This window comes from Ahaetulla prasina, chromosome 6 (genome assembly GCF_028640845.1).
Source record: "Ahaetulla prasina isolate Xishuangbanna chromosome 6, ASM2864084v1, whole genome shotgun sequence".
Lineage (NCBI taxonomy): Eukaryota > Metazoa > Chordata > Lepidosauria > Squamata > Colubridae > Ahaetulla > Ahaetulla prasina.
The window spans coordinates 106,974,816-106,996,373 of NC_080544.1; the positions used below are offsets into that span (position 1 = coordinate 106,974,816).

The following is a 21,558-nucleotide window of genomic DNA, read 5'->3' on the forward strand; positions in this document are numbered from 1 at the left end:
TTTATGACAGCTGCACCATCCCAGGGTCTTGCAATCACCATCTGTGACCTTCCCAGATCAGTAAAATCATCTGTTTAACAACGGTGTGATTCACTGGAACTGCAATGATTTGCTTAACGACCATGGCAAGAAAGGTCATAAATTTCAGGCGCAACTCCTTTAGTAACCACCTTACATAGCAATGGAAATTCTGGTCCCAATTCAGTTCTGCCTGTAGAGATAGTCCTCAGCTTACGACTACAACTGAGCCCAGAATGTTACATTGCTAAGTGAGAAAATTGTTCAGTGAGTTTTGCCCCATTTTGCGAGTTTCCTTACCACATTTGTGAAGTGAATCACTCCGGTTGTTAAATTAGGAGCAGGTTTGTTAAGAGAACCTGGCTTTGCTTATCAGAAGGTCACAAAAGGGGATTGCATGACCCCGGGACACAGCAAAGGTCATAAATATGAACCAGTTGTCAAACTTCTGAATGTAAATCACGTGACCATGAGGATACCGCAACGGTCGCATGAAAAATGGTCATCAGCCACTTTTGACACACAGCGCCCTATGTGGGCCCGTGAGCTATCCCCCCAGTTCAGCTCCCCATGTGCGGGGATGGGGCACCTGCAGAGGGGCTGCGAGTGCATGCACAGGGGGGGTTGCACTGGGGGGGGCTTGTGTATATGTGCGGGCACATGTGCAGGGGCCACGAGCGCATTGCATTTTGGGGATTCACACGCACGTGTGCTTTAGTCACTCGGTCCGGAAAAGGACTGGTATAGTGTCTCCTATTTAGGCAGGGGGTTGGACTAGAAGACCTCTAAGGTCCCCTTCCAGCTCTGTTATGATTGACTGATTGATACTTACCTGAGTTTTTATGTTCTCAGGATCTTCTACTTCAGTGGCCCGTTTGCTGCTGGGTTTCCACGCCTTCTCAGCCTTGTTCAACTTGACATCTTCATTCAGAGACACTGTGGCAATAATCTTCCGAGGCTCCTTCCGCAGGCTTTGCTGGGAACGCCGTTGTCCTGGCCCAGGCGGCTGTGATGCAGGACAGGGAGAGGGAGGGAGGGAGAGGGGGAGAGAGAGAGAGAGGGAGAGGGAGAGAGAGAGAGATTTTACAAACACTGTCGAAACAAGCATGCTAAACAGAAGCATGGGCTCCATAGTTGGAAGCTGTTCTCTGCCCCCCAGCCATGTTTGGGCACAACGACGTGGGCTGCCAGATCAGTTCCTCAGTTCCATCACAGAGCATCAGTGGCCCAGACACGATGGCACTAATTCGAAGTTCATCATGCAGACCCCAGAGGGCAGGAAACAATCTCACCAGGGTAAGGCCTCAAAAAACACATACCGGCCCACGGTTGGGTGGGGTTGGACGGCCCAGATTGGCGAAGGAGGGCGTGAAGTCTGGTCCACAGTTCATGGTGCTCAGACGTACAGGGTCCAGGGGACGCAGGGGCATCTTATTCACCTAGAACCCGAAAAGCAGGAAAATTAACATCGAAGGCCTGTGGTTTGCAAAAGAGTGGATGGCCTGTAACCGTGTCTCAAACTGTTGTGCCTCGCCCGCCCTCCTCTCCTCAGCCGGGCCCCTCCCATCTCCTGCTATCTGAGCCAGAGTCTGATAGTGAAGAGGAACGGCCTGGCATGCCTCCAGCCCCCAGCCCTGGCACCATGCCTGGACAGACTGAGCAAACAAACCTCCCTACACCGTGAGTACGAAGCCAGCCACGAGCTAGAATTGCCGGCAGCTGAGCAGGAGGACGAAAAGTGGACAGATCCCAACTTCCGGAGAATGGAGAGGCAACATCAGCAAAAGGAAGGGAGGGGCAGGCCTGGATAAGTGCCGAGTCATGGAGCCACACCCCATGGCCTATATAAAGGATCTGCTTTTTGGCATTCCTTGAGTCAGGCAAAGTCTCATCTGGTGGCTGAAGTCACACCTTGGATTCCTGCCTGCCCTGAGAACTCTGACAGGAATTTGGCAAAACTGCAGAGGCTTCGTGGCCACACTTAATACAGACTTCCCAGACCCGGCCGTCAGAAGAGGAGTGGGACACGACACAAACTCTGTGACTTCAAAAGAACTGCAGATCGTCACAGTTTTCTGGGACGGATCATAGCACAGTCTTCATTATCCCACCATCCCAAAGGACTGCATTGAATGGATTTGAGTTGCCTAGAACCGGGATGGGCCATTTTTCCTTGGTCAGAGTCCACCATTCATTTCCTGGCTCAGCTAAGAGCCGGGCATGACTGTTTCCTAGTTTTTGGAGGAGGATTTAATTTTTTTTATTTACCTGATAGAAATAATATTTCTATTATTTTTAGAAATAACTCCAGGCAGAACAACATACCTTCCTGTTCGTATCCCCCCCCCCAACAACAACCCTGTGAAGTGGGTTGGGCTGAGTTTGTGACTAGACAAAAGTCATTCAGCTAGTTTTCATGCCTATGGCAAGACTGGAACTCAACATCTCCTGGTGATTGGCCCAAAGTCAACCAGCCAAGCTTTCATGCCTAAGGCGGGACTAGAACTCACTGTCTCCTGGTGACTGGCCCAAAGTCACCCAGCTGGCTTTAATGTCTAAGACAGGACTAAAAGAGGCTCTCAGGGGCTGCCCCAAAGAAGAGTCAAGCTATTCTCCAAAGCTCCTGAGGGCAGGACAAGAAGCAACGGATGGAAACGAATCAAGGAGAGAAGCAACTTAGAACTAAGGAGAAATTTCCTGACAGTTAGAACAATCAATAAGTGGAACAACTCGCCTGCAGAAGTTGTGAATGCTCCAACACTGGAAAGTTTTAAGAAAATGTTGGCTAACCATTTGTCTGAAGTGGTGTAGGGTTTCCTGCCTGGGCAGGAGGTTGGACTAGAAGACCTCCAAGGTCCCTTCCAATTCTGTTATTCTATTCTATTCTATTCTATTCTATTCTATTCTATTCTATTCTATTCTATTCTATTCTATTCTATTCCTCACAGTCTCTTGCTCTACTGTTGTGTAGAACAAGTGGTGTTTTTACCACTAGACCCAACTGGCTCTTTAATGGGCATGGGAAATCTTTGGAGGGCACACTGCTTCTCATTTTGACTAGCAATTCTAACTGCTGAATCCATAGATTAGAGCACGAACTGACCGAACGTTGGTGAGGGATTGAGGGATGGGTTTTGGTGTTGTTGTTTTTTTTTGGGGGGGGGCAGGGGAGGAGAAACCTGGAAGTTGGGACATAACCACGGAAACAGAAGTAATAAGCCTTCTGGATTTGTCTTGCTACCAATTTGAACCTTCTCGGGTGGTGGTGGGGCAGTAGAAAGAAAAATGACATATCCAAAAGTCAACAATGATTTTGGTGGCAGTTGTCATCTTGTGAAGGGAGTTGGCGAGCAGATGCAACCTACATGCTGGCTTATGCTGTAAAAATACTCTAGCAAAGGAATTCTTCAATCATGGCATACGAGAGAGAGAGAGAGAGAGAGAGAGAGAGAGAGAGAGAGAGAGAGAGAGAGAGAGAGAGAAGGGGGGGAGGGAAGGAGAGAGAGAGAGGATTCTGATGGGACATCTGAGGAAAAGGAACTGGAGGGACAGACCTTTTCCAAGACCACGTCGCTGATATGGGGCAACCCTTCCGGCTTTTGCATGCTGGCGAACATAAACTGAAACCCCAGCAGGAATTCCCGGTCGTATCTCTTCTTTTCTTCTGGGTTCAAGGGCTTCCACTGCTCTGTTAAGGGAAAAAAGATAAGAGAGCACAAAGGTTGAAATCGCAGCATCCTTCAAGTAGTTCGTATATACTAGATCGGTGGCCCCCAACTTTTCAGGCACCAGGGACTGGTTCTGTGGATGGGTTTTTTTCCATGAACCGGAGGGGGTGTGGTTTTGCGTGCTGCCTGCACTGTGGGGACGGGGCTTCACTGGTTTGCACGGCCAGTGTTTTTTTTTTTTCCAACCATGACTTTAAAATTTGTGGACTCCCAACTCCCAGAATTCCCTAGCCAGCCATCCTGGCTGGGGAATTCTGGGAGTTGGGAGTCCACAGATCTTAAAAGTTGCTGAGGTTGAGATATAATGATCTAGATGTTTGCAGGCTTTAACACTCAAATGGGTTACCGTGTTTTCCCGAAAATAAGACCCAACCGGAAAATAAGCCCTAGTGGGATTTTTCAGGATGCTCGTAATATTAAGCCCTACCCCAAAAATAAGTCCCAGTTTAAGATCGTCACCAAGAAGGACGCATTTAGTATTGTACTTCCCCAAAATAACACTATAGGGCATTGCACATCAGAACAACTAGACACAAGGACAGTTCCCCTCCCTCATGCTTCCCCTGTGCCATCACTCTGCTAAACAACTAATTCCCACCACACTGTCAAGCTATCTAGAAAGGCAGTACTACCATCATTGGTCTCATCTTCCCTCTTTACCTATCTCCTTATCTTCCTATGACTAGAAGAAGATACAACCTGGTTGCTTGTATCTTACGATTTATATTGTTTACTTAGTAACTAGTACTATGTTTCCTCGAAAATAAGACCCCGTCTTATTTTTATTTTTTTTTTGAACTCTGAAATAAGCACTTGGTTTTATTTTCGGGGAGGTCTTATTATTCTGGGGTGCGTGGAGCAAGACGGGGCTCCTCTTGCCGTCTTACCTGATTTCCAGCTCTAACCCTAACTAGAACCAGCTCTAACCCTAACTAGAAAAAATGGCGGGGACCAGCTGTGCATGCGTTTAAATATTTTCAGGGAGGACTTATTTTCCACGGAGGGCATATGGTATGATTTATGTTGATTGCTTATTTAGTATCCCTGACTATCCCCTAAGTGCTGTATCTAATGTGTTATGATGATTGTATTTTTACAATGACGATGATAATTTTTTTTTTTATTTGAATTTATATCCCGCCCTTCTCCGAAGACTCAGGGCGGCTTACACTGTGTTAAGCAATAGTCTTCATCCATTTGTATATTATATACAAAGTCAACTTTTATTGCCCCCAACAATCTGGGTCCTCATTTTACCTACCTTATAAAGGATGGAAGGCTGAGTCAACCTTGGGCCTGGTGGGGATTGAACTTGCAGTAATTGCAAGCAGCTGTGTTAATAACAGACAGACTTAGTCTGCTGAGCCACCAGATAATGATCTATCACTACTGTTGTATGTACACCGAGAGCTTATGCACCAGAGACAAATTCCTTGTGTGTCTAGTCACACTTGCCCAATAAAGAATTTTAATTCTAATTAAGACCTAACCGGAAAATAAGTCCTAATTTGTCTTTTGGAGCAAAAATTGACACAAGACCCAGTCTTATTTTCAGGGAAACATATACAGATATGTATTGGCAAAAAACGTCCCGTGAAACCATGGCAGTCATCTAAGACAGGGGTCTCCAACCGTGTCAACTTTTAAGACTTGTGGACTTCAACTCCCAGAGTCCCTCAGCCAGCAAAACTGGCTGAGGTACTCTGGGAGTTGAAGTCCACAAGTCTTAAAAGTTGACACGGTTGGAGACCCCTGATCGAAGAAAAGCCAACCAGTCCTTGGGTAATGAGTCTGCTCAGATCCTCAGTTCCATCAGCGTTATCAGTGGCCCAGACACGATGGCTCATAAAGGAGGTCATCATAGAAGGCTCAATGGGAAGTTCCGCCCCCTCGCCCACACCTTTCCCAAATTGTAAGTGCTGCTCAGACCTGGCTCACCTTCCTTGTAGCCGTATTTTTGATCCGCTTGCTTGAGCTTCTCAGGATCCATCTTATCTTCCTTCTGTTCCCAGGTCTCCTCAGGTTCCTCCTGGGAGCGAACTGGGACAGGTTCCTCAGGCTCTGGGGCTGGCACTGGGGGGTTGTTCTCCGTCTCAGAGCCCCCCTCGCTGACCTGAAGAAGGGAAGCCAAAGAGATCCTATGAAGGACAGAACGAGGCAGCAACGAACGCCTCTCTCTGCAGGGGGAGGTGTGTTCATCGTGCGCCTCCAAGCTCAAAACAAAATGGGCGTTTTCTTCAACAGCACCACAATGACCACTGAAGCCCACAAGGTTCACATGCAGCTCATGACTTCAAAAGCACTGTGATAAGATGGATGGATGGATGGAGATAAAACAATAGACAGACACACAGACATGATAGATAGAGATAATGACTGATAGATAGATAGATAAAATGATAGACAGACAGATATGATAGATAATTATAGATAGGATAGAGATAATAGATAGATAGATAGATAGATAGATAGATAGATAGATAGATAGATAGATAGATAGATAGATAGATAGATAGATAGATAGATAGATAGATAGATAGATAGATAGATAGATAGATAGATAGATAGATAGATAAATAGATAGATAGATAGATAGATAAGATGATAGACAGATATGATAGATAATTATAGATAGGATAGAGATAATAGATAGATAGATAGAGAGATATGATATAATTATAGATAGGATAGAGATAATGATAGATGATAGAGATAGATAGATGGATGGATGACATACAGACAGACAGAGATAGATGATAGACAGACAGACAGATAGATGATAGACAGACAGATAGACAGATATGATAATTATAGATAGGATAGAGATGAGAGAGAGAGAGAGAGAGAGAGATGATATAATTATAGATAGGATAGAGATAATGATAGATGATAGAGATAGATAGATGGATGACAGACAGACAGACAGAGATAGATGATAGAGACAGAGATAGATTAGATAGATGATAGATTAGATAGATAGATATATAAATTTTGTGTGTGTATACAATTCTTGGTCTTGCTAATCCTTCTTCACTTAACAATTGTGGCAGGAAACCCTGTAAAATGGGGCAAAACTCACTGAACTATCTCACTTAGCAACAGAAAGTTTCCAAAACCCCACCCTGTGCGTCTCATTTTTGTCAAAAACAGGTTCGTTTTTCATGAAAACGGAGCACGCATAGGGTTTGGGAAGCCTGCAGAGTGCTCCTAGGGGCTGGGGAGGGCAAAAACGCCCCTATTTTTTGCAAATGCGACACGTTTTTGCCCTTCCTGGGTCCCAGGAGCACTCTGCAGGCCTCCCAAACCCTCTGCACATCCATTTTTTTTGCAAAAATGGGACGCGCAGAAGCTTTGGGAGACCTGCAGAGTGCTCCTGGGGCCCGGGGAGGGCAAAAACTTTTTTCTCCTTCTTTTCCTCTTCAAAATCTTGGTGCGTTTTATAGTCCGAAAAAAACAGTAATTAATTTCCCCCTGGTAATGTACAGGCTTCTCACCTCTTTGAACGCATCCAGCAAATCTCCAACAGCTTCCTTCTTGTTCAGATCCTTCAACTTTCGCTTCCTCTTTGGCACCGATACGGCTACTAGAGAATTATATAGAGGGATGGAGAGGCACATGAGCTACAGATAAGTCCAGATTAACGGGGAAAGACACTCCAGGCAACAGATAAGAAGTTAGTGCGAAGTCCTGCTCTGAAGCCATTTTCCAGGGGTAGAAAAAGAAACTTAACTCACGGCAGAGATAAGAGGACATCGCATCCCAGGAAGAAGAAGTGGTATCTATTGCATCTATTTGGGATATTTTGGGACAATATCCCTACAGCCTTTTATAAGACCAAAAGGGAACCAAGTCAGCAAAGGCATAAGTGCCTCAACTGAAGACAATAAATTCCTTGGTAGACAGGAAATACCACCCAGAAAAGAGAATATTTGTCACTGTTGTGGTCTACCAACAGCTAGCAGAGCTGGAGCAGATTCGGACAGTGAGGAGGTTGGGGAGGAACACGGGCCAGTCCTGGAGTCTGGGGAAGGCTCTGATGAGGGCTCTGCGTTGGAGGCAGAGAGGGAACCAGGGCCGTATGCCAGTATCAGCTGCCTTCGGAGTCAGACATCAGTGAGGCAGATGAACAGCTGGAGCCTGTTCCCAGTGTGTGCATGTGCAGAGTTGCCAGAAGAAGGGAACAGCTAAAGAACAAGGGTGGATTTGGGATTAAGGCCATAGGTGGACGATGAATGGCCCCTTCCCAGAGGGAATAAAAGAGGAGAGAAGGGGAATGGAGTTTGCAGGAGACAATTAGTTCATTCCTGCATTCTTGCCAAGTATTGTGGTGTCTGAAAGATATCGGCCTGGCCACTCTCCAAGCCTGATAAAGGTCGGTAATTGTGAACTATCTTGAAAGATTGTGGGAGAAGGAAGACTTTGCTCAATAGGAATTCACTGTAAATTAAATAAAAGGGGTTTATCGGGACGAGGACTTGCCTTTGTGCTGCAGGGGAAGCCTAGGTCAGAACAGTAACTCAGAGTTAAACTGTGGGGTCCTCTGAGTTTGGATGCTTTCTTGCAGAAGTTTCATTACCCAACTATGTAACATTATCAGTCCTAGAAGGAAGTAGGGTTTGTTCTCTGTTTATATACAAGGGGCTCCTCTGTCATTGTTGGTGGGGGTGTTCTTGGTGATTCCTTGATTAGCTGTTGCTTACTGAGTTGATAGTGCCAACTCAGGAACTACCTGTTGTGGTCCGCCAGCGGCCTTTGGTGCTGGCAGCAGAGTTGGGGAGGACCATGGGCCAGTCCTGTAGTCTGGGGAAGGCTCAGACGAGGGCTCTGTGTCAGAGGCAGAGAAGGGGCCAGGGCCATCTGGGAGTTATGTTCGGTTTCCGGAGCCTCCAGGGTCGGACATTAGCGAGGCAAAGAAACAGGGAGAGCCTGTTCCCAGTGCGCGCATGCGCAGAGCTGCCAGAAGGCAAGAACGGTTAAAACAAAAGGGTCAACTCGGGGGTAAGGCTTGGAGATTATTGGCCCCTCCCATAAGACATAAAGAAGGAGCAAAGGCAGGTGGGCCTTTGCAGGAAACAACTGTTGTTCGTGCTGGCCGGTTTCAAGACTGCAGCTCCATGTTGACTCTGTGCTCCATGTGGCCGTGCAAAGTTAATTGCCAATTAGGTCTTTGGCAGCCATGTGAAAGGAGATAAAGGTGGGTGTTTAGCAGCCTTATCAGAAGATCTATGGCAGACTTCTGTCAGACTCTTTACAAACTATTTGGGACTCATCTGTGAATGAACAGATTGAGAATGAAGTGTCTCCGAATGAGCAGAATTCACAGCCCTTGAAATAAAAAGAGGGTTTTGGGGACTCATTGTGTGCTTTTACTGTGTCAGGAATCCTAGGTCAGAACACTTACCAACTAAGCTCAGAAAGCACAAAGGAGCCCACAAATATCACCCACATATGGCAGCACATAGTGAAAAGCAGAAATAACCAACCCAACACCTTCTGGTGCCACTCAAAGGGAGTCATCTAAGAGGGCATCCTGCCAAAGACCATACAAAGCTACAGGGAAGGATCTTAATTTGGCCCAAACAGATTCTGTGAATTTATCGTGGAAATTGTGCTGAGATGGTCCAGAACTGCATCTCTTTAGTAACCCCAGTCAGCCAGGGCCTGGTGACAGATTCTGGATGCTTGAGTTCAACCAACCTGGACGATTTGATATTTCTCTATATTACAAAAGGAAAACAAAGATTCCTGCATACCAGTAAAGGAGAATATTTGTAGTTCTGGGTTGAAATGAGGGGCTTGATGCTCTCTGAGCTTGGCTGTTTTTTTTTCTTGTAGACGTTTCATTACCCAAACTAGGTAACATCATCAGTGCTATTAAAGAGTGGGCTTTGCTCTCAGTTTATAGACAGTAGCTTGCCCTGCTGGTGTTGGTGGAGTTTTTCTCTTTATAGTTTGTACTTCTCCAGCGATCAACACATAGATAAGCAGGGATTAACACCAGACAAAAGAAGCAAAAACAATAATCTTAAGGACATAAACTGTTTCAACTCCTACCCTCAAAATGACACTATAGAGCACTGCACACCAGAACAACTAGACACAAGAACAGTTTTTCCCCGAAGGCCATCACTCTGCTAAACAAATAATTCCATCAACACTGGATGGAATTATTATTTACTAAACTATTTACTAAACTATTTACTAAATCTGCACTACTATTAATCTTCTCATAGTTCCCATCACCAATCTCTTTTCACTTATGACTGTATGACTGTAACTTTGTTGCTGGCAATCCTTATGATTTATATTGATATACTGACCATCAATTGTGTTGTAAATGTTGCACCTTGATGAACGTATCTTTTCTTTTATGTACACTGAGAGCATATGTACCGAAGACAAATTCCTTGTTTGTCCAATCACACTTTGCCGATAAAAAATTCTATTCTATTCTATTCTATTCTATTCTATTCTATTCTATTCTATTCTATTCTATTCTATTCTATTCTATTCTATTCTATTCCATTCCATTCCATTCTAATCTAATTAACTAACAAGGAGAAAAACTACACTTCCATCAACACCGGCAGGGCAAGCTACTAAACTGAGAACAAACCCCACTCCTTACTAGCACTGATGATGTTATGATGTACCTAGTTTGGCTAATGAGATGTCTGCAGGAAAACAGCCAAGCTCAAGAGAGCACCAAGGACCCCTCATTCTGCAAATCACAGACTTCTTAGAGATTGCATCCAGCTGGGATGGAAAACGTGCTGCGGATACTCACCTTGCGTCGTCACTTCCGCGGTCTCCAAGGGTGCAGCCACCGGTTCGGCACTCTGCTCCGGGACCTCGACCGTCTCCTCCACTTCCTCCTCTGGCTCCGCCTCCTCTTCTACAGCAGGGGCGGCCGCTGGGACAATCGCCTCCTCCACTTCCTCCTCTGGCTCCGCCTCCTCTTCTACAGCAGGGGCGGCCGCTGGGACAATCGCCTCCTCGGGCTTCACCTCTTCAGGTTCAGAGATGGGGCTGATATCCGATTCGGGCTGTTCCTCTGGCTCTTCGGCCTCTTGCTTCTCTGGGGTCTCAAGCCCTGCAGGTATTGCCTGCTCTTCCGGCTCAGCAATGGGGGATTCCATGGCCGGTTCTGGTTCACACGGGGGCACCTCGGGCGTTGCCTCCAGCAGCTCCTCCTCTAAGACCCCGTTCGACTCGACGGCCTCCCCTTCGGCCACCTCCTCCGGCGGCGGAGAAGGAACAGGAGAGGCGCACGGCAGCGTTACGGGACGCTCCTCAGGTTGCAGCGCCTCCTGTTGGGTAACCACTGTCTCTTCTGCTACCACCTCTTCGTCCACCTGCATTTCTGGGGGTGGCTGGGAAGGGATCTCCAAAACAGGGCTAGCAGCGACCTCTTCCCGAGGTTCTGTGTCCAAAATGAAGGACTCCGGAGGGGGCACAAGCCCTCCTGGCACTGTAGTGGTGGTGCTAACGGGCTCGAGGATGTCTTCAGGGACCTCCAGCAGCTCCTCTCTAGTGTCCACAGCAACAGGGCTCTCTGGGCGCACCAGCGTCACAGTGGCCGGCTGCACAGGCTCCACCTCGGTCAGGGGCGGAGGGGGAGATGGGGAAGCCGATTTACTAGTCTCCAAGGATACCGGTTTACTTACTACTGGGCCGGTCTTGGAACGGTCATCTGGTGGGAAAGAGAAAGAAAGAAAGAAAGAAAGAAAGAAAGAAAGAAAGAAAGAAAGAAAGAAAGAAAGAGGGTTGAGTCCTCCAGAATGCAACAATTTATTTATGTTTAGAAAATGGCGGTTCCTATAAAGAGCACTTAGCAATAGCAGTTAAGACTTATGTAGTGTAACTTTGTTGCTGGTATCCTTATGATGTATATTGATATTGATTGCTTCCTGATTGCTTATTTGTACCCTATGACAATCATTAAGTGTTGTACCTTAGAATTCTTGACAAACATATCTTTTCTTTTATGTCCACTGAGAGCATATGCATCAAAGACTAATTCCTTGTGTGTCCAATAAAACATTCCATCCCATTCCATCCCATCCCATCCCATCCCATCCCATCCCATCCCATCCCATCCCATCCCATCCCATCCCATCCATCCTCTATTCTATTCTATTCTATTCTATTCTATTCTATTCTATTCTATTCTATTCTATTCTATTCTATTCTATTCTATTCCATATTTTATTTTCTATTCTATTCTATTCTACATAAGTATTTTACGGCACTCTCGAAACAGTATTCAGTGTCAGAATAAAGCCCCCAACAATCTGAGCCCCCATTTTAACCGACATTGGAAAGGTGGAAGGCCGAGTCAAACTTGAGCTGGTCAGGATCGAACTCCTGACAGTGGGCAGAGTCAGCCTGCAATGCTGTATTCTAGCCACCAGGGGCTGCAGCACCAAGAGCTCGTAAAGGAGAATATTTCTGGCTCAGGGTTGAAATGAGGTGTTTTCTGAGCATGGTGGCTTTCTTGCAGACATTTGGTTACCCAAACTAGGTAGCAGCATCAGTGCTAGTGATGGTGGCTCGTCTCTAAGGACATAAGGATCAAAACACTCAAAACCAAACTGGTCCAGAAAGCCATGGCCGGATATTCATAGTGAGAAATAACTGGCTAAAATGGGCCAAGTTGGCCGCGTTCGATTTCCTTTCATGTCTCAATAACCTTCCTGGATTCGCACAAGCCAAAGGTAGTTTTAAATGCACACATCTTGGGATGAAGGTCTTCCGTAGATATCATCCATGCAATGAGTTTCCTGATGAATCTGCCCACACTGAATGTGTGGACTGAATGTCCTGAGTGGCTGAGGCTAACAAGATGCTGTATCTTCATTAACAGATTGACAGAGTTGGAAGGGACCTTATAGGTCATCTAGTCCAGGGGTCTCCAACTTTGGTCCCTTTAAGACTTGTGGACTTCAACTCCTAGAGTTCCTCAGCCAGCTGTGCAACGTCCCTGAGTCATGTGATCACCTTTTGCGACCTTCTGACAAGCAAAGACAATGGGGGAAAGCCAGGTTTCGCTTAATGACCGCGTTACTAATTGAACAAACTGCAGTGCTTCGCTTAGCCAACATGGCAAGGAAAGTCATAGAGTGGGACAATACTTATTCTGGGCTCTACTGTGGTCATACGTCGAGAACCATCTGTACACGAGTCACACCAGTTACTCCCGTTAGTAAGGAAAGATTGACTTCAAGTTACACATTCTTCCTATATAGCAGCAATGGCTAACCTTTTTGCCATCGGGTGCCAAAAGCAGGGGGAGTGTGGAGGGGTCATGCACGCGCGTGCCCATACCCATAGTTCAATGCTTTCCCCCCATGCACGACCGTCCCCCATGTTTTTGGCATGTATGGCCTGGAGGGCCCATTTTCGCCTTCCCCAGGCTCCAGAGGATTTCTAGGAGCCTGGGGAGGGCGAAAATTACCTTCCCCACCCCCCTGGAGGCCGGAAACAGCCTGTTTTTCTAGAGCCTTTCTGGGAGCCTGGGGAGGGCGAAAATGGCCTTTCCCCCCCCCTCCCCGGAGGCCCTAGAGAGGCTCTGGAGCTGAGCTAGGGCAACGCTCATGTGCCCACCAATATGGCTCCACGTGCCATAGGCTCGCCATCACGGTTATATAGATACAAAAGTTTACCATAGATCCCTATGAGAACAGGAATGAATTCAAGCCAATATGCCAAAAAAAAAAAAAAAGAAAGAAAAGAAAAAAAACAACAACCACCCTGTGCCTTTCAGTTTTGTCAAATCAATTACATTTTGCATTGACTGGTGTCTACACCTTCAGCAAAAGAATGCTTAGAGTGCTGATAAATGAGACACAAAGAGTAGCCGAAGTTCCTGCTTTAAATATTGATGGCACCGAGGGAAGATACACCCCAGATTAAGAATGTGGCCTTTCAACTTCGAGAACTTGTTTTCCCAAAAAGCCACATTCCAAGCAAATTAATTTAACGTAATGTAATGTTAATCATTTAATATTAATTATTTTAATAAGAAAATGTTGGATAGCCATTTGTCTGAAATGGTGTAGCGTTTCCTGCCTGGGCAGGGGGTTGGAGTAGAAGACCTCCGAGGTCCCTTCCAACTCTGATATTATTATAATAGTAATGTAATAACTTTCCTAAAAAAAATGTTTAGGAAAGAAACAGTAGCCACCAAGCAACTGCATCAGTCGCTGAAATTGCTCTGCAGTTGGATCCATTACGCAGCTGTTCTATTTATTTAATTTTTTAATAAATTTTAGGAACGAAGCAAAACCTGTTTTTCTTTCTGATTACATGGGAAATAGCACTAGCAATAGCACTTAAGACTTATATAGCTTGCCTGCAGAAGTTGTGAATGCTCTAATACTGGAAATTTTTAAGAAAATGTTGGATAGCCATCTGACTGAGATGGTGTAGGGTTTCCTGCCTGGGCAGGGGGTTGGACTAGAAGACCTCCAAGGTCCCTTCCAACTCTGTTGTTATATTATTATATTATATACCACTTCACAGTGCTTTTTAGCCCTCTCTAAGTGGTTTACAGAGTCAGCATATTTGCCCCCAACAATCTGGGTTCTCGTTTTACCCAGAAGGATGGACAACTGAGTCAACCTTGAGCCGGTCAGTATCGAACTGACTGCAGAATTAGCCTGCAATGCTGCATTCTAACCTCTGAGCCACCATGGCTCTTTAAAGTGTTATAAGTTCAGTTCCAACCCTCGCTATGGACAGACGAAAGTGAGGTTGAGGCTGCGCTCATCACACACATACATCAGACCAGTTCAACCAGCTCAATGTTCCATCATACCTTGGCGGACAATAACTGCTACATGAGGTGTCTCCCCGTTGGCCTGTGGCTCTGAACCGCTTCCGGCCTAGGAAAACAAGAGGAGGAAAAAAGGATTATCAAGACTACGAAAACAAATATGAATCTCTCTCTCTGTCTCTCTCACACACACAAACACACACGCAGAGTGAGCGAGTAGATAATTTATTCCAGCTACATCAGATATAGATGAACCAATAGTGAAATCGAAATTTCTTTCCTATGAGTTCTGTGGGCGTGGCTTGGTGGTGGGGTCAGGTGACTGGGTGGGTGTGGCTATGTGACTGGGGGATCAAAAGACAGAATTTCAATGACAATGTCCTGCTGGAGCAGAGTTGGACTAGATGACCTCCAGGTCCCTTCCAGCCTTGGATTATCCTCTGAAGCTGTGTCTAGTGCCAGGTTTGTAGTTCTTCCTTCCTCTCCTTTTTCCTTCCTCTCCCTCTCACGAACACCCACCCCCCTTCCATTTTTTGCCTAGCCAGCTTCAGCTTTTTTACCTTTTAAAAAATGCTTTTAAAAGTTAAAAAAAAAAAAGCCTCTGACGATCAGGCACTTCAGCTAGGATTGTCAGAGCTTTGATTTAACCCTTTAAAAGCATTTCCCCCCCTTCGGCCGAAGAGGTTGTTAAAAAAATGGTTTTAAAAGTAAAAAAAAAAAAGGCTCTAACGATCGCGTGGCTCAACTGGGCAATGGGGGGGGTGGGAGGGATTTTTGCTACCGGTTCTTCGAACCACCCGCCGCCATCGCTACCAGATCGGGTGATCCGGTCTGAACCGGAAGCATTTCACCCCTGAGATGAATGCAAACTTCTAGGCGCTGGGACAGCAATCTCTAGAATTTTCTGGTTAGGAATTCCGAAAGAGCAGTTTCAACCTATTAAGGAATTGGGGAACGCTGAGTTGCAAGAGTGGCAAGGACTTTTTAAGATGTGGTCAGAGTCACGGCCTGCCTGGGTGCAGATGAAGGGACCAGGTAATGGGAACGCTACAACGGTCTTAAGCGTGAAAAACGGTCATGTCACTTTTTCAGTGGCATTGTAACATCGAACGCTCACTAAATGAACAGCTAAATGAAGTTCAAAACTACCTGTATTATGTGAAAACAACATTGGATTGAAAATTGCCACTCCCACAATGTCAAGGTTTGCCTTCATCTTGAAAAGAAACAAACACCTGGATTTGACCAGCCTCTTGCGATATGGACAACAATGAACTGAATTCGCACTGGCCATGACAGGCATGCTGATGCCCCCTATAAGTGTGGCAAAATACCATCACCAAATTGTGATTGTGGGGCCGAAAAACAAACTATCCAGCATATCGTGAGAGAGTTTATAAAGGAGACTTTGCTAATTTCCTGGCTGCGACAAATGAAGCAAAAAATTATATCTGTAATCTAGACATCACGTTTATAATATTTTAGATTTTATGTTTCATATTTTGCATTGTTATCTGTGTTTTAATAAAAATGTGATGTGAATGTGCCATACGATAAATAATAATAATCCTAATATCTCAGGCGCTGCCACAAAGAAGAGGGGGTCAACTTATTCTCTCCAAAGCCCCTGAAGGCAGGACAAGAAGCAACGGATGGAAATTAATCAAGGAGAGAAGCAACCTGGAATTAAGGAGAAATTTCCTGGTCTTTATTAACAATTATTCAGTGGAACAGCTTGCCTCCCGAAGTTGTGGATGCTCCAACACTGGAGTTTTTAAAGAAGAGATTGGAGAGCCATGGTAGAAAGTTTCCTGCCTGAGCTGAGGGGGTTGGACTAGAAGACCTCCAAGGTCCCTTCCAATTGTTATTTTTCCTGCATCAAGGATAAACTACTAGTGCTTAATCCCTAACGAAAGTTGGCTGTGATTTAGTCCCGGAGTTTTGGCATTATAAACACCAGAAAAAACATACTTGTTTATCAGGCAAGGCAGGAGACGTTTGGAAGAGAGTTGAGGAAAGAAACTGCCTTACCTGAGGAGGAGTTGGGGTAGAAGAAGTTCTAGCGCCAGACATTATTTCTTCTGTGATATCTTTGCCACCCTGATTTGGATCTCGTATTCGGATCTGCCGGACCAGAAAGAGGGGGGGGGGGGAGAGAGAAAAAACATGCTTTACGTATGGTAAACAACGCGTGGAGAGATGCCTACAAGCGTTTTGGGTTTAGTGCAACCATTAGGATACAGGCACCGACCATAACCCTTAATGCAGGAGTCCCCAATTCTCAGGCTGAGGCTTACTACTGTTTGGAACCGGGTTCAACTGGTGATCGGCTAGTATGCCTGCGAATCCTCAGTCGTGCGTACAAATGCGTATACCCGCGCTCCATTTGCGCGAAGGGTGGGCGCAGGTGTCTGCTGCTTGTGCAAATGGAAGCTGTGCCATGTGCCTGCCCTCTGCTTACCTGGGACTGTCTCCTCTCCCCCACACTGGCCACTAAAAGTTGCCTTAATGGATCCAACACACACACACACACCGTCAAATTCTTCAGCTCAGCATAGTTAAGTTCCAAGAATGGCCGTAGAAAAAAATGAAACGCGAGCAGAATGCCTGCGGATGCTTAGGATGTTATTTCAAGCTACCCACTCCTCTCTCGGGATGCTGTTAAAACTCTCTTGGGTATCACCGCTTGTAGACCGTTTCTCGACTTCTACGGACTTCTCTCATCTCACCTTACAGGCTACTCAATGTTGTGACTCCAGCCCCCGAACCTGGCCCCATGCCCGAAAGTGACTCCGAGAGTGAGGGGGAAGAGCTGGTAAGGCTTACCTCGGGAGCAACGATTCCTTTGGCCCGGCTCCAGGAGCCAGAACCAGACCAGTCAGAGGACGTAATGAGGCCGTCATCCCCTGATTTCTCCCTTCCCCAGGCTACGCCTTCAGACCCAGCTGATAATAATAATAATCAAGCTTGAATTGACCCGCGCTTCAGAAGATTAGAGAGGCGGCGTCATCAAAGGAAAGGTTGGGGCAGGAGCCCCACCCCACAGGATATTTATTTATTTATTTATTTTATTTTATTTTATTTTATTTATATACCGCCCTTCTCCCGAAGAACTCAGGGTGGTTTACAGCCAGGGTAAAAGCACAACTCAAAAAAGTTAAAAAACATTTAAAAACTACTTAAATTTATATTCCTTCAGCCTTTAATTTAAGTAGTTTTTAAATGTTTTTTAACTTTTTTGAGTTGTGCTTTTACCCTGGCTGTAAACCACCCTGAGTTCTTCGGGAGAAGGGCGGTATATAAATTAAATTAAATTAAATAAATAAATAAATAAATATATCCTGTGGGGTGGGGCTCCTGCCCCAACCTTTCCTTTGATGACGCCGCCTCTCTAATCTTCTGAAGCGCGGATCAATTCAAGCTTGATTATAAAAATAAAACCCCAAGGAGCTTTGGGATTGCTCTCACTCCACGGGAAGCAAAAGTTTAGCTGAACCGTTTCAAAAAGAGCTGAAAGTCTTGCTATAGTCAGTCATTTGTTTGAACTTTGGCAGGCAGCTGCGATTTCTCTGCCAGGACTGATAAGAGCCATGAATCCACTGGCTGAAGGCCAGCTCGTTACTCCGAAGTGAGGAAGGAGACAGAACACTCAACAAACGCAAAAGAGATTCTGGCCCGTCCAGATATCTTACAAGTAGAGGCGATCTTGAAGGCGGAGGTCAGGAAAGGGAACTGCCAGCTGCCCGTGGACCACGTCAAGGCCTGAAGTCAACCAACAACAACTTGTCCTCGGCACGGACTTCACGCTACCCATGACAGGGGGCTAACCTCCCGGAAGCCAGCTGCCATGTCTTTCAAAGCTTGGCACTTCTCCCGGGCTTGCCCTCCCTCCCGCCCTACCACAGGGCTGTGGCCAGGAGGAAGCACTTTCTTCCTCCTGGCCCTAAACGCCCAGGGTGGGTGGCTGCAGGAGGGGAGGAAAGGGAAGGCAGAGCCTTAGCAGCCACCGATGAGGTCACAAGCAAGCACTGTTTGGCACACCTGGACACAGCAGCTGAGTGAGCAAATCAAGGCCTTCCTTAGGGCTCAGGGCCCAGAAAGCACAACCATCAAATACAGAGACCCGATATTATGAACAAAGCTTTAAAACAAAACAAAACAAAAAGTGCACTAAAAGTATGTAAGGTACACTATTAGCATCTTGCTATTTGCTTCTTGTTGAAGAAGTTTCTTGGATGAGAAGCAAAATAAGGTTTTCGAGGAAATAACCAAGAAATTCCAGTCGCCGTTTGGCAAAGCACTTTAGGGGGCGACCAAAATGTGTGCGAAAATTCAAACCGTAGTTAGGACTGATAGGACAATGATAGCACTAAATTGGGCAGCCTGGAATGATCTGCCCGGGTTGCAGTCAAGATAAAAACAGTGACAGAGATTGTGCTTTTTACACGGCAAATTGTTTAAAATGGGATCCATATAGCTATCTTCCTCGATTCCCTATAGCCGTGATGGCAAACCTGTGGCACACAGAACCGTATCGGTGAGCACGTGAGCTCAGCTCTGGCGCATGGGACCGGAAGTTGGCAAATGGGCCATTTCCGGCCTTCGGAGGGCCTCCGGGTAGGTGGGGAAGGCTGTTTTCACCCTCCTCAGGCTCCTAGAAAGGCTCTGGAGCCTGGAGAGGGCAAAAAAAAAAAAAGGCTTACCGGGCCCACCGCATGCTAAAAGCAGGGGGGACCACGGGGAGGGTCATGCGCGCATGCGCGGGGCACATAGAATTATGGGTGTGGCCACATCGCGTAAGACACCCCCCTGCTCTCCCCGCTTTTGGTAAGGATGGCAAAAAGGTTAGCCATCACTGCCCTATAGAGAGGGCAATAAAAGAGTGTTTGGCTTAGGTGAGCATCTCTCTCCATGTAAACATAAATGCTGCTGAAAAGGAATATTTTTATATCATCTCCACAGGACCACAGAGGGTGGAGCATCCACCCTGGTCAAAGTGAAGGCCTGACGAAATTCCAGAATTAGGTATGAGGATGGCACACGCCCATTTGAGACAAATCCACAAAATGTAGAGATGGATATTAGGCTTACACTGGTTCGAAAATCAATACGCCATATCCCAACCCTAGCCCTGATGATGTTACCTAGCTGGGCAATGAAATGTCTACAAGAAAACAAGCACGCTCAGAGAGCACCAAGGACCCCTCATGTCAACCCTGAGCTACAAATATTCTCCTTTATTAGTACCAACGTCCAACAGTTTTCCAAATCACACCTGGCATTTTCAAGGCCTAACGGACGGACACTTTCCCCAAAAGTACCAAGGACTGGAGTTTGCCATTTCTTTTCTTAGCCAAGTTGATCTCAAATGGTCTCCAAGAATCGGTGCAGAAAGAGAAAAAAAAAAAAAAAAAAAGGGGGGGGGGAGAGAGAGGTGGTAATCAATATCAACCGGAAATTAGGAAGAGAGAACTGGGGTTTGGCACTCACAGAAACCAAATCTGTCTCTAGCCGTAAAATAACGTTCTTGGTGCATTATGGAGCCAGCCATGAGTGCTACTGTTATAAATTTGGATTGGAAAGTTTCCAGGTTATTAAAACTTTGGTCGAAATGCAGATTGGGATACCATATAAAGAAGCTGAGAGATGGCCTCAGCAAGAAAAACCTTGCAAGCTGCAGGACTCAAATGTGTCCCCCCACTTTTAAACGGAAAATCTCAAAGAAAGCTGTGAGGTTACATTGGACCGCTCCTGCCCAATACCTAAAAATATGTCTTCCAACACAAGAAAGCCTGAAACCGCACTCCAAAATATTTAGAAGTATGTACCTCATCTACTGGGCTCCCATTAATTTGCCATTTCTGTAACCTATTATTGCATCATGCAAACACTGCAACAATTTTTGATACATGCAAGTCCTCAATTTACAACCACAATTGACCAGAACTTCCATTTGCTAAAGGAAGGCAGGTGTTACATCCATTGTGCTCCATCTAACAAGCTTCATTTTTTTTTTTTTTGCTATGGTTATTAAGCGTATCACTGCAGTTGTTACACAAATTTTGGGTTCCTCCGTTGACTTAGCTTGTTGGAAGCCCGCTGAGGTGGTTGGTGAGCACATGCCACCCGGGGTGCTGCAGTCCGTCACAAATACACACCAGTTGCCAAGCGCCAGAATTTTGATCAGATGTTGACAGTTGCGAGGACTGGCTTTTTAAGTCCGTTTTTTCAGTGCCGTTATTAACATCAAACGGTCGCTAAATAAATTGGTTGCAAGTAGAGGACCACCGGTTGTTTACTACAAGTTGTTCTTTAAGGCAGGGGGTCTCCAACCTTAGCAACTTTAAGACTTGTGGACATCAAGAATTCCTCAGCCAGCCGAAGCTACAACACTGAAAAAAGGTCATTTATGATTTTTATGCTTACGACCTAGGCAGCATCCCCCATGGCCACGTGATAAAAAAAATCAGATGCTTGGAAACTGACTCATATTTATGACGGTTGCAGGGTCTCGGGGGGTCATGCAATCCCCTTTTGTGACCTTCAGACTAGCCAAGTCAATGGGGGGGGAGAGAGTCAGATTCACTTAACAACAGCGTTACTAATTTAACAACTGCTGTGATTCACTTAACAACTCTGGCAAGAAAGGTCGTAAAATGGGACAAAATTCAGTTAACAAAGGTCTCGCTTAGCAACAGAAATTTGGTGTTTGATTGTGGTCACAAGTCAATGAGTATCTACAGTCAACGGTCTGCTCTAAATCCCCAGTTTTCAGTCGGGATCCAATCCAGCAGTTTTAAGATACTTTGTGTATACAGATGTTCCTTGACTTATAAGCACAACTTATAACTGTTGGGGGCGAGTCATTGGCCCTCACGGAGAGGGCTCGCAATCTGGGCGTCCTCCTGGATGCACGGCTGTCTTTAGAAGAACATATGACAGCCGTCGCCAGGGGAGTGTCGTGTCCCACTCCTCCGCTGACGGCCGGGTCAGGGAAATCCGAATCAGGCTTGCCTCTGCAGCTCTGCCCAAAGT

General features: G+C 45.9%; 1 protein-coding gene and 2 non-coding genes across 3 annotated transcripts in view; all 3 read right to left on the reverse strand.

Moving 5' to 3' along the window:
• The window catches only part of EIF4G1 (eukaryotic translation initiation factor 4 gamma 1), a 151,331-nt gene that overhangs the window by 37,433 nt on the left and 92,340 nt on the right, over positions 1 to 21,558 (reverse strand). The window contains exons 7-14 of the mRNA XM_058189240.1: positions 16,555 to 16,647; positions 14,566 to 14,632; positions 10,534 to 11,439; positions 7,241 to 7,329; positions 5,685 to 5,859; positions 3,573 to 3,706; positions 1,338 to 1,457; positions 851 to 1,024 (exon numbers count right to left, since the gene is read on the reverse strand). Of these exons, the coding sequence (XP_058045223.1) occupies positions 851 to 1,024; positions 1,338 to 1,457; positions 3,573 to 3,706; positions 5,685 to 5,859; positions 7,241 to 7,329; positions 10,534 to 11,439; positions 14,566 to 14,632; positions 16,555 to 16,647 (1,758 nt within the window). The remainder of the gene's footprint in view (positions 1 to 850; positions 1,025 to 1,337; positions 1,458 to 3,572; positions 3,707 to 5,684; positions 5,860 to 7,240; positions 7,330 to 10,533; positions 11,440 to 14,565; positions 14,633 to 16,554; positions 16,648 to 21,558) is intronic.
• Positions 1,203 to 1,283, reverse strand: LOC131201522 (small nucleolar RNA SNORD66). The gene has a single exon (XR_009155889.1). It is a non-coding gene; the product is annotated as a small nucleolar RNA SNORD66 (small nucleolar RNA).
• On the reverse strand, positions 5,538 to 5,613 carry LOC131201521 (small nucleolar RNA SNORD66). The gene has a single exon (XR_009155888.1). It is a non-coding gene; the product is annotated as a small nucleolar RNA SNORD66 (small nucleolar RNA).